This window comes from Falco biarmicus, chromosome 9 (assembly GCF_023638135.1).
Source record: "Falco biarmicus isolate bFalBia1 chromosome 9, bFalBia1.pri, whole genome shotgun sequence".
Taxonomy (NCBI): domain Eukaryota; kingdom Metazoa; phylum Chordata; class Aves; order Falconiformes; family Falconidae; genus Falco; species Falco biarmicus.
The window spans coordinates 1,536,649-1,552,907 of NC_079296.1; the positions used below are offsets into that span (position 1 = coordinate 1,536,649).

Here is a 16,259-nt window from a genome sequence, read left to right on the forward strand (position 1 = left end):
GGAAAGCATGGCATGGCAAAGCTGGCTTCTTGCTTTTGAATTTTGTTCTACAATCAGAATCCTGTTGTATGGCAGCTTTCTGCTGTTTGGGCTCAGTGCGCTATAACTTGGTTACAAATGTGTCCTGCAAGAAGCAATAATAACACATTTGTATACAATGGTGATATGTAAATAAAGTGTGACACACTTGCTGTGGGAAAGTAATTTGGGGAAAGCAGGGGACTATGCGTGTTGTGCTTCTGCCTTCTCTCGTTCTGTGGTAGGTGGTTTACGAGTTGCCCATTCGAAGTCAGTGGTGCTTTGATGTCCAGTGGTGTCCTAGGAATCCTTCAGTCTTCTCTGCTGCCACTTTTGATGGGTGGATCAACATTTATTCTGTTATGGGTGGGAACTTAGAAGCTCAGCAGAAGACGCAGGCTGACAAGGTAAAGTCCTGTGAATTTGTTATGGATTGGCAGATTGGCAGTTACCTGACTTCTGAGAGTTGTTAGAAGTATGCATGTATAACAATATGATTTTTAAGTGATGCAGTCTGTCCCACCCACCGGGACGTAGCTGTATGGTACAGGAACCAGAAGCTACCTGTGTGGGGACTTAATATCCACCAAGTCCCAAAAGGACTACATTGCCTCTTGACAAAGATGTTTCAGTATTTCTTGCAAAATTCATGGAAGTGTGTAAAGAGAACCAAGATCAAGTGTAGTTTTGATGTTATATATGTTTTATGGTTATTACTACTAGACTAAAAATAAAGCAGCACACCTATTAGAGTAACAAACAAGTTTGTCTTGTCATTAGGCTAAAATTAAATACGTTGGTACTAATTAATGCAGTATGTTAATCTTTAGTTGAGAAGAGAATTTTTAATAGTAGCTTATAAGCCACTATTGGCAATTTTCCTCAAGTCAATTGACTATAGCTTGGAGCATGTTAATACATGGATACTGAAACTCATTGCTTAGCAAATAAATAGATGGACGAACTCTGAACAGATTAAATGTCAGTACTGTCTAAAATTTTAGTTTTAATCTGTTGTCTAGTCTTTTTAATTCCCTCCCTCTCTTCCAGCCAACAAATGCCTTACAATACAGATTTTAACAGAATAGAAGTATGAGCTGGCTTTTGTTATTTATATAGTCGTTTACAGCTGACTGAGTTCAGTTTCCTAGGATTTGCAAGAGGCAGAAAATACTGTATCAAGCTACAGCTGTGGGAGATCAAGGGTTTATTTAACCCATGGAGAATTTTCTTTCTGTGCATTCTTCATCTGCATGTGCCACACTTCCACTGTTCAAAATTGGAGAACAGTAGGGCAGAATAAGTTCTACATAAACAGAATAACAAGTAAGAGCACAAATAGGAGGAGATAATGACAATTATGGTGGTGGTGAGTTCATGACCAGGATGTCTCTTTCCTCTGGATTCCATGGTATCAGGACAGAAACTCTGTCCCTGATGGTTGATGTTACTGGTACCCTAGTAGTATGTATTTACTTTTTGAAGGTTTAGCGTGATCGATCTGTTAGGTATAAGCTGGTCCTCCAGGAAGTGGTCTTTCTTTGAAATTGGTTTCTCCATAAGAAGGTCTTGAAAGACAAAACATGTAGGTATTGCTTGTGATTCTTTGTTTGGCAACCTTACCTTGATCAGCCTTATGTTGGTTCCTTTCAGGTATGCTGGTCAGCTGTAAATTGGAGCTATGCCCTATGGCCTAGTCAAACTTGAACAAGGTTATCTTTAGCAAACAAAAAGGGTCCATGCCAACAATGTTAAAAATTAAGAATGCTTGTGAATAGCACTGTATGTATGCTCACTGACTTCCTAAATGTCAGAAATCCAGATCAGGGGCCACTTTTGACATTCTCTTGTCTAGGCAAGAAGGTCTGGAGAGAGTATTTCACCAGCCTCATCTAAACTATAAAAGCATGGAACAGTCCTAAAAAACTAACACATATGAAAGACTCCAGCAACAGAAGGGGGGTCAGCATTCTTTTGTGAGCAAAATAAGAAATAAGTTGGACAACTTTTGACCGTATGTTGTCACTGTCTTGCATAAGGCAAGTAATTTTGTAACTCCTGTATTTATGAGCTGGGTGCTAGGCCAAGAAGCATTTCATAGGTAATTTGCACATTGCAAAGGAAAAATTACTTGAAAGCCTGTCAAGGTGAAGCTTTCTTGAGAAATAGTTTTTGGGACTGTTTGGAAATAACATTTCTTTCACATAGGGACTTGGTGATATTCCAGGAAGAGGTGCTGTAATAGCCTCTTTCTTCATCAGCAAGGAAAGTAACTAATTACTAAGTAATATTTTTTTTTTTTTGTGCTTACTCTGTGTGGAGAGGGATTGAGTTATATCTTATTCATTTCTTCTCTGATTCTAGATCTCTTCCTCCTTCAACAACCTGGATCCCTTTGGCACAGGACAGATCCTTCCTCCTCTGCAAGTGCCAGAGCAAGTAGCTCAGACCACCTTGATTCCACCATTAAAAAAGCCACCCAAGTGGATTCGCAGACCTGTGGGGGTTTCATTTGCAGTAAGTGAATGGGGCATCCTTAGCTTAAACTGCAATAGATGTGTCATTTGTTGACATGATCCTTTTCTTACACTAGAGAAATCTTTTATCTTCCAATTCCTGGGTGTTTTAATGTCTGTTCAAGTTGCAGTGTGGTGTCCCGTGGAACAAAGGTCTTTTGCTCAGCATTCAGTTTTACTTCCAACAAGAAAGAGTCCTGTAGCAGAGAATGAGAGCTTTTAAGTAGGAGTTAACAAAGCTAAGGAAGACTTATAAAAGCTGTCCTTGCAGGACATGCATTCTCATTCTTCTCTGTTTTCTTCCTAACCAGTTACTTAATTTTCTTCACCTCTTTGCTCCTAAATCAAAAGGCTTGAATGGTTCTTTTAGCCTGTGGCTTGACTTGTTCTCTGTCTCTCTAGTGCTTGCCATTCACATGATAGTTTTTGTCATTGCAGCCTGCCTCTCTGTGTCAGAAAAGAACAAACAGTTCCAAATGGTACTTTTTTCCTCTGTGCCTCTCTGGCGTTTGTAATTGTCTAGGCCTGATAGCACATACAGGAGTGTCATGGTTATTGACTTTTAGCTGAAGGGCTTGTGATGTGAACTCCCTCAATGTTCCTACTATCCGTACACATTAAACTGTTTGGATTCCTTGTGATCATAGCCTTGCTAAATGAAGAGCTATGCGAGTTGCTTTTACCTTTGTTTGTAAGAATGCTGACTGTGTCTCCCTCTGTCTTTCTCAGTTTGGAGGAAAATTGATTACCTTTGGTCTTACCAAAGCTCCGGGACAGCAAATGCAGCAGACTTACCCACATCAAGTATTCATCAGTCAAGTCACTACTGAAACTGAATTCCTGCTCCGATCCAGAGAACTGCAGATGGCTTTGCAGTCAGGCAACCTCCTTGATTACTGCCAGGGCAAGATCCAGACAGCCAAGTTGCCATTTGATGAGAACCTTTGGAATTTCTTGAAGGTAGGATGGCTCTAGTGAGACACAGAGGTCAGTACTTATACAGTGCTGGGTGAAATGTGCTCATTATGGTCCTCTCTAGCCCTTTATGTTCGTGTTCTTTAAGATGGAACTAAAATGGAACTGAATAGTCTAGTTAGTTAGTTGTCTAAAGAAAAAATTTTGCAGTTGAGGTTTTGGAGGTTGTCTTATTTTTCAGTAGGAATGGTCTTTTCAGTGGGCTCATTTGGGCTTCCTGTCAAGGTGCTAAACAGGATTTTCTCATCTCAGCCCACTGCCAAGCTGTATCTGCATGCTGTCTGTACTGTTACTATTTCTCAAGGCAAAGTCCAAATGAGCAATGAGATTCCCCAGAATAAGGGAGAGAACTGTGGGGGTATGAGGACTGACTGTAGCCCTACATAGGACGATGGTTTCATTGACAATTCAGTAATATGAAAAAGTTTGGTAATGAGGAGTGGCTGCCCTTCTGGACAGGGAGGGCTTAGTCTTGGTAGTGGCTTCCACACACTCATAGGTAGACTGTGTGTGTGGCAAAATACTGGGATCTTTTCCATAGTATTACATTTGCATGGGGAATCTTATCTCTTGAATAGGATGGCTGAGTGATGTCTAGGTGGTGACAGTAGTCTCCATTGCAAGAGTCATTCCAACAATGTTTTCAGCTGAATCAGATGAGTTACATTGAACTATCATTCTAGTGATTTATTTTTTTTATAATCCAGCTGGCCTATGGTCCTGTGAGACCACTCTGGTACATTCAAGATCTATTACTATTGTCTTAAACTACAGACCAAGCTTCTGTGCAAAAGACTGTTCTGCATGACCATTTCTGCATCTTCAAGAGCAGTTTCTACTGACTGTTTACAAGTATCTTATCTGTGTACAGTTTGATCAGTTCTGTAATAGGAACAGCATAGGACTTAACTGAGACAAACAGATTCTCCTTGCAGAATGTCAATCTTGCATTAAAGCTTATAAATAGCACCTGTCAATTAGGCTGCATGCAGCCTGTGGGAATCTCTGGCCTGTCTGAAATCCCCACTCAGGGATCTTCTGTGACAGTTAACTAATTTTGTGAAGCCAGCTAGGACTTCAGGCAACCACCTTGTCTCACTTTCATCTAGACTGAAATCAGTCCATTGTCTCTCTGCAGAGATTAGCTTGGCAATTGCTAGACTGTCCAGGGAATTAATGACCAAATACACTCGGTGTTCATACAGTCATAGCCCCGATACACAGTCGTACCTCAATTGAGACTATGTGACAAAGTTGAATTTCACCTTTTTATCATGATTATAACTTCGCATAGATTTTCCCCAAAGTAGTCATTAGGTGGGCTTGTCATAGTTGAGTTTCTTCTCTATAAACTGAGCTCTAAACTTTGCTGCTGCCAGAAACAGCCAACTGTTGGCAGTGTGTAGATGTTCTAGGATTTTACGTATTTTCTTGTCTTTTTAATATCCTTTGGGACTCAGGTGAATCTGGAACAGGAGTCCAGGACTAAACTCCTCAAGCTGCTGGGCTACAGTAAAGAGGACCTGCAAAAGAAGGTAAGGGGTCTTTCCAATAGCGGGAAACATTTATAGGACTAAAGCTGCTGCAGGAGAGTTCTAGGGTCCCTACTGAGATGAGTGAGTGATCTCATAGCACACAAAAGACCAAACTGTATGAAATTTTAGCCGGGAGGGACCTCAAGTATCCCCCATTACAAAGCAAATGTGAGCCCTTGTAAGGGTATAACTATCTGTGCTGGATCAAACCAAAGGGGTCTTGACATCCGTTACCTTGCTTCCAGTTGTTGACGCTCTGGGAAGTGTATAACAACAGTGCAGTTGTGAGAGCTGCTTCTAGCATCCAGCTCTCTGCATCTCAGGGGATTCCTCAGCCAGGAAGAAGGTGACAGATGAAGACAGTCTGGCATAGCACTGATGGAGCTGCAGGGGAGGAAACTCTTGCAGCAGCATGGACAATGCTCTGGAAAGGATAACTAATCTCTGATAGGCAGCCAGCCAGGAATAGGGAGAGGTGGAATTTTTTGAACAGGTGAAAGAGCTGGGGGAATTGTGTCTGGGGCTTGCCAGTCACGTGGTAGCTTTGCTGCCCAGGTGTTATAAGGGTCTCACTGTACATGTGTGTTACTTTTCTAGATTACCTCTTGTTTGAGTAATGGGATCCCAGATAAACAGCCCCTTCCTGAGGCAAATGAGACAAATGCTGCACAGCCAGATCAGGTATGTTTTGTACATCTTGCCAGCCTGGGAGAGCAGTGGAGGGCAGAATGAACAGGAAGGTTTAATTCCAACTGCAAGTTGTTGGGCTAAATGCAGCCATTGCAGAGGGCAGTTCACAGGCCTGTCAGACCCTCTCAGGGTCAGACTAAACAATCATAGCAGTCTCTTCTGGCTTTAAAACAAATCAGCAAATGATGAAGATGGACTCCTGGCTGTTAACACTGCGAGAAGGCTTGCTTCACCAGTGCTGATTTCTTCAGTGATAGAATTAGCCTCACCCCAGCTTAACTTCATGCTACAGTTCTGGATTTCCTCTGTGAAGCTTCTGTTGTGGTATTTATTTTGCATTTCTTTCCTTTTCACCTCTATCCTTTGAAATGTATTCTCACATAATTTTGGGATGGGTACATTTTCACATGCCTTCCAAGGCCTGGTTCACCATGCACTGTAAATTTTGCTCCTCTAAGGTATCTAAAACTGCTGTCCTCAAATTAGTAATCTTCTTCACAAACCTGAGATACTGGCTGAGATATTCTAGGAGCAGCAGTTGTGTCCTACGTTTCAGTAGAGCACCAAGCATGGCTGTGATCCTACCTGTTAGTTACAGATACCACCTGCTGGGCTTGTCCCTATTCCATCCAAAATTGTTCAGCTTGCTCAAGGGCTGGCAGTTGAGTTGATGAATGCTGACCAGTAATACTGTTGGCTTTGCCTGTCTATATCATCCATCTCCTAAGCGTTGTCGATGGCAGCACTGCTCTTGTTGCTGCCCTGGTGAAACTGTGCAGATTTATAGAGCAGTGACAGGAGGCATGATGGCTTTCAAAGTTGAAATCAGATTTATACGAGCATGCTCAAGCAAATGGGAGCAGCCCCATCCCACTCTGTAATCCACTAAACTTTGGGGTAGAATCTGCGTGTTCAGTGAATTAATTAGCCTCTTGCACTCTTTGCACAGCTTCTGATAAATTCCAGTGATGCTGTAGCTGCTGCTTCCTCCTCTTCAGCCTTTTTTGACAACCTCATCCCACAGAATATAAGTACATTGGAGATTCCTGTCACAGAAGGTATGTTACATGAAGTGTGTTTCTGCTCACTTAGGGAAAGGGTAGAGGAGGGAAAACCAGAAAATTGGAGAGACCAGGAAGAATCTGGTCCACTCCAGCAGATGGGTACTTTTAAAACACATGATCCCTCCCAGTGTCATGCAGCGTATCTCAGCACTGTGCAGAGAAATAACTCTTCCCAGATATGAGACCCATTAAAAATATAGAATAATCTTCTAGATGGTGAAAGACTTACAGTCAAGTCAGTGGGTTTTTAAAAGTGCAAAACGTGATTTGGGTTTGAGATTTTCATTTAGCTGGTCTTCCACGTATTGTTGGTATTTACTGCCTGCTCTTGTAAATCAGCATCATCAATGCATATGGATGATGCTCCTGTGGGTTGACTCTGCTTCTCACCTCCATAGATACAGATGGACTCATCAGCCAAGCCCTTCTGCTGGGGAATTTTGAGAGTGCGGTGGAGCTGTGCATGCAAGCAGAGCGCTTTGCTGATGCCATCATCTTGGCTATAGCTGGTGGGGAGAATCTCCTAAGGGAGACCCAGAAACACTACTTTGCCAAGCAGAAGACAAAACTCTCTGTGGTAAGTGATAGTTTTGTGTACCCATACCCACTGAGCTGGGGAAAGTGTGTGATATCTTTGCAAATGTTTGTCTGAATATATGTGGAAATGCTTTGGCAGGAACTGGAGTGTCAGCAGAATCTGTGTGTCTTCTCTTGACTCAATGTTTACTCTCATACCTTTGTAGTTTTATGACAACTTCATGTTGCCCACCTAGAATGTCTGTGTTCTTTGTTCCCCGCCCCCCCCCCCCCCTTTTTTTTTTTTATTCTAATGGTTTCTGCTTCAGCTCCCCAAGCTTGTAACCTGTGGAGCATACTGCCCCTTTACAGCTCAGCTAAGAAGGTCCTAGCTTTTTAATTTACAAATGAGGAAGTGTAACAGGGTTTGGGATATCCTAACATTATATTTGCAGTCATTGATACTAGCTGCTCTGAAACAGGATATGTTAGATAGATCTTTAGTCTTGCCTAGCGCAACTGTTTTCATATTCTCTTAAGTGCTTTGTCAGGGTCTTTTACTTTCTTTAGAGGCGTCCGGTTCCAATTACTGTTAGCACTGGGATGCTGGAATTGCTGGACCTTAATGTACAGTGGGGTAGTTGCTGCATAGTGGGAAGTGTGCTGGAAACTGAGCTATTGCTGTGGGTGCACTTGCTTAAGCAGTCAGCTTATTTTTGTCTTCAGTGATTAACAGGCCTTCTGCTTCTCTTACAGCTGCTTTCCTCCATTGTGCAGCAGAAGTGGCAAGATATTGTTTGCACGTGCAATCTACAGAGCTGGAAGGAGGCCCTGGCCATCTTGTTAACATACTCAAAGCATGAGGACTATACCCAGCTCTGTGGTATGCAGTGTACTATGTTTTGATGCGATTTCCCTTAGGAGAGGGCACTCCTGGATTGATTACGGAAAAAAGTGGATGCAGTGGAGGAAGGAAAGCACTCCTTACTCATTACAGCGAGCTGGAACTTAATAACTATGGACTGTTGAGTTAGGGAACGGTAGATGTGTAGCTGAGAGTCATGGTGTAAAGTTATATATGCTGATATTTCCTGTCACCTCTACCAATAGCATGGAAAAAACAGGATAGGCTGAGACACTAAGAGAGTGATATTTATATTTTATTCTGGGGAGAAAAGGGGATTTCCTTGACAGTAAAAGGTCAGGTGACTTAACTCCATCTGAAAGAGTTTTATGCTTCCAGCACATTTCCCTCCCTTTTAAGCTCAGAAACAGGGACTGATGAAAGTTTGATGGCTTCAGTAGTTTCCTCAGTTCTGTTAATAGTCCAGGATGCTCAGCAACTGGTTGTGCTGAGAGTCAGAATTAGGACGCAATCTAGTGACTGAATGTGATAAGAGTTACTTATGTTGCTTGGCTGGGAACCAGCTCCTGGCTTACAGGAACAGCTAAGTGCTGTTGGAGAAATGCTAGCACTTTGTATAAGTAAGATGACACAACTTGAAATGCAAGAAAACATGACAACTTTTACAGACCAGATTGTAAGTGTAGAAAGCGGCTGTGGTGGCGGTGGTGATAGTGACATGGTTCCAGCTTATCTTTATCTTCTTTTTTATGTCATTAGATAAACATTGACAGCTGCCAGATTACTAGCTGTCCCTGGACACTGGACACTACTGTTGCCTGGAGATTATCACACCTCTTTAGAGAGAGAAAAAAACAGTTAGATTTTTTTCACTGAATTCATCTGTCATGTTTAGGGGTTTTCTTTGCTTTATATGTCTCAGTAGACAAATAAAAATTGGCAGATAGATGAAAAAAGTATTTTTTCAACCAGGTTGGCTTTGGGATTCCTTAGTTATGCCCATTTCTCTGTGTTATCCAAGAATTAAACAATGAAGCTGGTGAAGGGTCTAGAGAGCAAGTCTTAGGAGGAGCAGCTGAGGTAACTGGAGTTGTTTAGCCTGAAGGAAAGGAGGCTGAGGGGAGATCTTACTGCTCTCTGACTACCTGAAAGGAGATTGTAGCAGGGTGGGTGTCAGTCTCTTTTTCCCAAGTAGGAAGTCATAGGATGAAAGGAAACAGTCTCAAGCTGCACCAGGGGAGGATTGAATTGAGTATTGGGGAAAATATCTTCACTGAAAGGGTTGTCAGACATTGGAACAGGCTGCCCAGGGAAGTGGTCGAGTCACCATCCCTGGAGGTATTTAAGACATGTAGATGTGGCACTTAGGGACATGGTTTAGTGGGACTTGGCAATGTTAGGTTTATGGTTAGACGCAGTGATCTTAAAGGTCTTTTCTAACCTAAATGATTCTATGATTCTGTTATTCTAGTTAGGTGCAGATCCAAAGCTGACAATAACTTTTCATGCCAAGCCAGAGTATGACTCCTAAAAGATGATCATTGAGGATTAATGAGCTCTTGAAAAAGAGTGTGTTAAATGTTGGCTGTTATTTCTTCCTCTCTAGACATGCTGGGTGCCCGCCTAGAGTCAGAGGGAGATGCAGGCCTCTCCAATGATGCCTGCCTCTGCTATATCTCATCAGGCAATGTGGAGAGGTTGGTGGAATGCTGGGTAAAAAACCACGAGACTTCTTCACCCCTTGCCCTGCAGGTACAGGTGCTATAACTTTGGTTTGACTCCTCTTTAGACCTGTCTGGTAGACCTGATTGCGTTATCCCATCGGAGTATCTGGCTTCCAGCACAGTGAAGACCTGTTCGTAGTTTGCAAGGTATCCTCTTCTAGCCTCGAGTACAGGCTCGTGTCTAAAGAAAGCTTGTACTCTTAAGCATTAAGGGCTTGTGTGTTTAGAGAGTGCTGGTTACACTGCACATAAATTCAAAGTCTAGGCTGCGTTACTCCCACTGCAAGTAGAATGATCATGTATGGGAAGTCAGCTTGCAGGTGAATCAAGGCTTCTAAGCCAGTGTGGTTACCTACCTGTAAACTAGTCCTGGCTAAGTCACTAACCCCTGTTGTGTCCACCAGTCACTAGACTGAACTAGAACAAGTCTCCCGCTCTGGTATCTGCAGGTAATGCCCTCTACTACAGAGTTCCCTGGTTTTGCAACCCCGGTAGTGAACAACAGCAACAGAAAGGGATCTTCAGTGTTCCTGGTTGTGTTTGAAGCTGACCTCCTCCCACTTTTCAGTTATCAGCCGGTGATGCATGTGTCATTCTACAGATATAATCATTACCTTGATTTCTAGGAGTTGAAGGAGCTTTAAGTAACTAAAAACCTTCTGGTCTGTTTGTCAGCAGTAGCAATTTTTCCTGGTGAATTTCTCCGGGTATGGTTTTAATCCTTCCTCTTCCAAACTGATAGCTTGTAACTCCTAGAGTTACAGTAGTAACTTCCTAGTGAAAATATCACAGTTGATTGGAATGTCCCTTGTGGCTTCTGATTTTCTTTTTTCCCTTACTGTAAAGGTAGCAGTGACAGGGTTTGCTTCCTGGTTCCTGTTTTTCTCTGAGAAGTGCACGTGAAGAAATTGTCATTAGTGATAGTATCTGGTGCAGAGTAGAGTAACTTCTGTTCACATTGGACCTGATGTCAGTTGAAAGTGGGGAGAGCCATCTGATACTGTCTCAGCATGAGATGGACCAGTAAAGCGAGTCAGATTCTGAGTGGTCTATTTCTTCCTTCCCCTGGATTATTCAGGATCTCATAGAGAAGGTGATGGTGCTGAACAGGTCCATTGAGATGCTCCAAGGCACAGCAGGACCAGCACCAGGCCCTGTCTTGGCAGAAAGGATCACTCAATATGCCAGTCTCCTGGCATCACAAGGATGCTTGGCAGCTGCAATGGATTACCTACCCAGAAGCTCTAAAGAGGTGAGTGAGAAATGGGTTGGAAAAGGGCAGTCTACAGGGAAAAATGATACTGTGTATGAGAGATTGGGTTTTGACATCAGCATCAGGACTTAAGGTTTCACCTTAATTATGGTAACTTGAGAATAGAGGTGTGATTTGGGTTTTTTAGTTTGTTTTGGTGGGTTTTTTTCTAGGACACAGCTTTTGTCTTCATTTGCCTTTTCTGTGTAGTGCCTTTCATTCATGGAAAAGGAAGGGAGCTACAGAACTGTAAAATGGTTCCCGGAGAACAACACTGGGAAGCAGCTCTCCAGTGAAGCTGCATTTATTTCTGAAACTGGCTGTGGTAGAGGAAGGGAATGGGGAGATCACCTTGTTGTTTGAAACAAATCTATGTTTCCGAACATGGATAGGGGTTGGGGAGGAAATACTCTATAAAGACTGGTGGGAGGATCAGTGAGACTTCATCTGCCTCGGAGTATGGCAGGTGATGTCCCAGATTGTTGCTTACAGTTTGTGGGTTATTTTTTCCTGGTAGCTGTTGCAGAAATGGGTAGTTTTGCAGATTGATGCTCAGTCATTTACGTTAGGGTCTGCTTTGAATACATCCCCAGCACCTTCCATCCAAAACTCTCAAGGCACTTCTCCTAAAGCATAGTTTGTTTCAGCTCCTGATTGAACAGCTCCGAGACCGGCTCTTCCATGCTCAAGGAGCAAATGTGGGTGATCAGCAGCCACCCCCTTTTCCCTACACTCGTGTCAATGTGGGTGTCATTAAACACACATCTCCAGCAGCCAAAGGTGGTTCCGCCCCTGAAGGAGCAGCCTCCAAAACAGGTCCCAGACATCCAGAGAAGGTAGGCCTTGAACTCAGGTATTCATGGCCTGGGAAGGGGGAGGAAGGCTACTGGGTTGTGGAAGGCGTATGAAGTCATATGAGATGATGCACACTGCAGGCATCATTGAGAACTCATCAGTGATGCCCTTCACTGGAGCAAACACAAGCTCTGTGGTAATCCAAAAGTAGGCTGTCTGGCAACTTTTCACAAGGCCCTGTCCCACATGTAGTCACCAGAGGAGTCTGTTACAAGTGTAGTGATCCACTGAGATCTCACATACTGGGGGAAATGGGGGCTGTAGTTCACTCTCCTATGCCCATCTCGCCCTCGTATCTCAGTAACGTTAGCATAGTGTGGCTTCATCTCAGTTCTTGCACCAGAAGATTGTTCAGGAAGTTTTGCTTTCAGCCTCTACTGCTTCGTTATTGTTGGTTCATTGTTTCTTCTGGTTGTGCTTCCAGGAAGTCACTGTATGGGAACTGGCTGCTGAGGACTAATCCTTTTGAGAGCCACAGAATATTCTGAAGTGTGGTGCCCAGCTTGTTGAGCAAGTTATGTGGTGGGAGGGGGCCTTTGATCCAATCCATCCAGGGCACTGACAGCAGCAGCGTCTTCTCTTGCCCAAGAAGCAACAGGGATAGAAACTGCATCTGCTTGCACATGACTGTGGGCTATTCGCGAGTTCTTTGTTTTTTAATTGCAGCCCAACTATCAGTCATCATTTGCCCCTTCAGCACCTTCTCAGCCTTCAGTGCCTTCCCTCTTCACGCCTCAGCCAGTGCCAGCGATGTCTATGACACCTCACCATGTCACCCCTCCCCGGGACAGCACGGGTCCACAAACAGGTGTCTATTCCAGGGGGTCCCCATACCCACAGTACAACTTAGGCTTGGTTCCAGCAACCATTTCAGGGCAAGGTAAGCATTGTCTCATAGTCATGTCCATTCTCCAGGTTTTCTTAGACTAAAGCCTTCAGCATAGATGGCGCCTCTACTTTCTTTCTCACAGGCCTGTTGTACTTGCAAAGAACAAGTCAGCTGTCTGAGAGGCTTGGTTCTTCTGAAACATCTAGCTCTAGCAACTGTTGCTGCATGTCCACTGATATTAAGCATATATAAGGGTGGAGAAGCCACAGCTAACTGTGTCGCAGAGTTTGACTGATCTAGCCTAGGTTATGGGAGATACACCCAGCATGGATATTCTAGGTATGGCTTGGAGAAGAGGAGACTTACTAGCCTGAAGGAGAGCGTCAGGAGTAGTTTGCACATGAAACAAGCGAAGCTGATACACTCTCTTTCTCATTTGTAGCTGTCTCACAGTCTCAACCATTTGGACCATCAGGAGTCAGACCTGTTGGTCCTGCTCCCTTCCCTAGCCAGCCTTCTCTGCCAGGACAGTCCATGCCCATGACACCTTCTGGTGTTCCACCACCTGGACCCACCGTCTTCACTCCAGCCTCAGTCCCATCATCTCAGCTTCCTGCAGCTTGTCCTCTCCCTGTGGCAAGCCAGTCTCCTCTAGGTTTCTCTTCAGCACCTTTCAATTGCCCCATGAACATGGGTTACCCTCAGGGAGGTCCTGGAGCTCCATCTACTAAGCCCCTGCCAGCAGCCAGCATTCCTCCTCCTCCCACAGGTAAGTACCATTTGTGTGTCCAGGACACTCCTGGCTGGGATTTGCAGTATATAATGGGCAGGGACTTTTTTGAGGTCTGGGGGTGTCACCATGAAGGCTGGATGTGGTGCCAAAGCTAACCTCACAGGCACATTGTGCTGAGTCTTGCTGTGGTGGTGAAGCGCAGCAGTGATGATGGTTTCATTCAGCCTGTTCATCTGCTCTGTCCCCCAGGCTGTGGTTACAAGATGCTGGGTCTTCACGTCCCCAGCGCACCCTGAGTCATCCACTCCAGAGGCATATGCTCTGAGTGAAAGGGTGGTAGTTCCCAGGGAATGCCTGCTGGAAGGCTTACTGATCTTGCCTCTGCTTATATCACTTGCACAAGAAGTGCATGTGAAATCCTGGGAGAGCAGGGTGCTGTTTCTTTGTCCGTGGCATACCCCTTGCTTAGCTCCAGGATGAAATTTCTCTGTTGGGCTCTAGTTCTTCCTGTTTTCTCCTGTTGTCATAAAGTGCTTGCATAGGAATCACATCTGGATTCCCCTGTGCAGTGGTGTAGACCTGGAGCTTTTCCCTTTTGGGTCTGTAGTTTGAATCCAACCCAGCCTGCAAGTACTGTGAAGTCATTTGCTAGCATGATGAAGAAAAGGAGAGTGTTGTTGGAACTAGTTCCCAGCAGATGGGCATTCCCTCATTCTGTTTCCCAAAACATCAACACATCTGGTGCTTGTAAATTCCTTGTTTCCTGTCTTGGAGGACAGGCTTAGCCAGGCTGTGGAGATCCCTAACAACAAGGCTGATGATCCTTAGATTTTTTGAGCAGGTGACTCTTCAAGACACATGTATTCAGAGAGTGAAGGAGCTGGGGATTTGAGGTTTGCCTTCAGCTGGAATCCTTTGCTAAGCTGTGTTTAACCAAGGTTAGCAAATCCCACTGTGTGAAGCTTGTGGGGACCACACAAAGGCTTTAAGCTACAGCTGGAGAAATTCCTTCTCAAAAGCTGTCAGGGATAGTAGTCCAGGGAATTGCTCACTGAGTAAAAGCTGTTGGTGATGGTGACACTTCCACCCTGCCTTGATTTTCAGGTTTCTTCCCCTGGCTAGATCCCCACGGGAATCATGCAGGTAGTATCCGGAGAAGCCCCCAGATCTGTGGGGGAGACAGTGTTGCTGCTTGCAGTGAGATGTGGGGGATGTGCGCATGTTTTACTGTGTATGCATGCTTATTGCTATTTGTTGTTTCCTTGCATGCCTGGGGAGCTATACAGCTGGGGTAGTGGACATACTTGTCCTGAGAACTACTGAGAGACAGCTGGGGATATTGGAAGTGAAATGGAAGTGCTGCACTCTTACTTACTGATGAGTTTGGATACAGAAAGCAGGGACTCCAGCTTCTTCCTTCTATACTTTCATCCAGTTGTGGAGGAATTAGAGCATTCTCAGTCTCTGTGTTCTTCAGGCAGTTGCTGGGCCAGCAGGACAGGGAAGGAGCCCCTTTTCCTTTCTTGGTTCTCTAGGTAAGGAACAGGCCAGTGGTTGTAACTCATCCCTTGTTTTCTCCCTGTTACACTCCCAGCCTTATGCGTGGCTTTATTTGTGCTTATGCTTTCCCCAGGTTGTTTGGAAGAGGTGGATCCCAGAATGAGCAGTGGTGTAGAGCTTCCTGAGCAGTATCTGGGGGCTCTGTTTCAAGGGGAACTGGAAAGCCCTTTTGCTTTTAGTTACAGGGCAAGGTTTGGCTGTGAATCTCAGTCCATCTGCTGGGGAGAATTTGGAACTTGGAGGTTTTCTGACTGATGCTTTGTGCTGGTTTCTGTCCTTGGGATTTATTGATGATGGAGAGTAGGTATCTTCCAGTCTGTTGTCAGTGGGCTAAGGCTCAGTGTCTTAGTGGACTGTCTCTGCACAGTGGCTGCTGCACCAAAGACCATCTGCCAGGCACAAAAGATTATCTAGGGAGTCTCAGCTTTATTCAGGAAATCGGAGTACTCGGTACCCAAGCAAGCCTTGCTGTGTGGAGTGGGACTCTAGAAAGGGAGTTATCCTTTCAGCAGAGAAACAAAAGACCCCAGTGTTTTCATATGATTCCATAGCAAGGATTTCAAGCGCTTTGTCAGGCTGAAGATGCCCTGTGGGAATTTGCTGCTCGGAAGTTCACTTCTCCTGGCAGCATTTACCTGCAGTTTTCATGGCAGCATAAGGCACGCCCAGATCAGAAGTGCAAACAGGCTTCATTAAGTTCTTGCCTACTACTGTTGTTTTTGTTTTGATGGGTACTTTTCTTTAGCCTGGAAAGGGACTGTATGACCATTCAATCTCACTGGCCACATTTGCTTTGGAAATTCCTGAGCGTGATTGGAACAGCTCAGGAACACATTCTCATTAGTGCAATGGAGAGAGATCTCCACTTGCAGAAATCCCACACTTGTGGGAAGCGTCAGGGACAGGATGAAGGACAGCAACATGTTGGCTGATCTCCTTTCTGGCTGGGATAATTCCTGACCCCAGCCTGTGATGATCTGTTTTTTTCTAGCACAGGCATTGCTAGAGACTGCTGTGGCGTACTCCTTTCAGGGCTGGCGAGAAATCCTGGTTCACAAGTAGCATAGGCAAGATAGAGTTTCATCCCAGCAAAATGGAGCAGGGTCCTGCTGTCTCAGGTCTGATGA

General features: G+C 44.5%; 1 protein-coding gene across 10 annotated transcripts in view; it reads left to right on the top strand.

Annotated features, from left to right (window-relative positions):
- The window catches only part of SEC31B (SEC31 homolog B, COPII coat complex component), a 38,355-nt gene that overhangs the window by 14,738 nt on the left and 7,358 nt on the right, over positions 1-16,259 (top strand). For 6 of the 10 annotated variants that reach the window (XM_056351399.1, XM_056351406.1, XM_056351403.1 and 3 more), the window contains 14 exons: positions 264-425; positions 2,383-2,535; positions 3,264-3,494; positions 4,970-5,044; positions 5,642-5,725; positions 6,684-6,792; positions 7,197-7,375; positions 8,071-8,197; positions 9,786-9,931; positions 10,982-11,155; positions 11,803-11,991; positions 12,677-12,890; positions 13,282-13,608; positions 14,677-14,715. In XM_056351399.1, coding sequence (XP_056207374.1) covers positions 264-425; positions 2,383-2,535; positions 3,264-3,494; positions 4,970-5,044; positions 5,642-5,725; positions 6,684-6,792; positions 7,197-7,375; positions 8,071-8,197; positions 9,786-9,931; positions 10,982-11,155; positions 11,803-11,991; positions 12,677-12,890; positions 13,282-13,608; positions 14,677-14,715 — 2,209 coding nt within the window. The remainder of the gene's footprint in view (positions 1-263; positions 426-2,382; positions 2,536-3,263; positions 3,495-4,969; positions 5,045-5,641; positions 5,726-6,683; positions 6,793-7,196; positions 7,376-8,070; positions 8,198-9,785; positions 9,932-10,981; positions 11,156-11,802; positions 11,992-12,676; positions 12,891-13,281; positions 13,609-14,676; positions 14,716-16,259) is intronic. The other 4 variants (XM_056351404.1, XM_056351407.1, XM_056351405.1 and 1 more) reach the window with 1 other exon arrangement.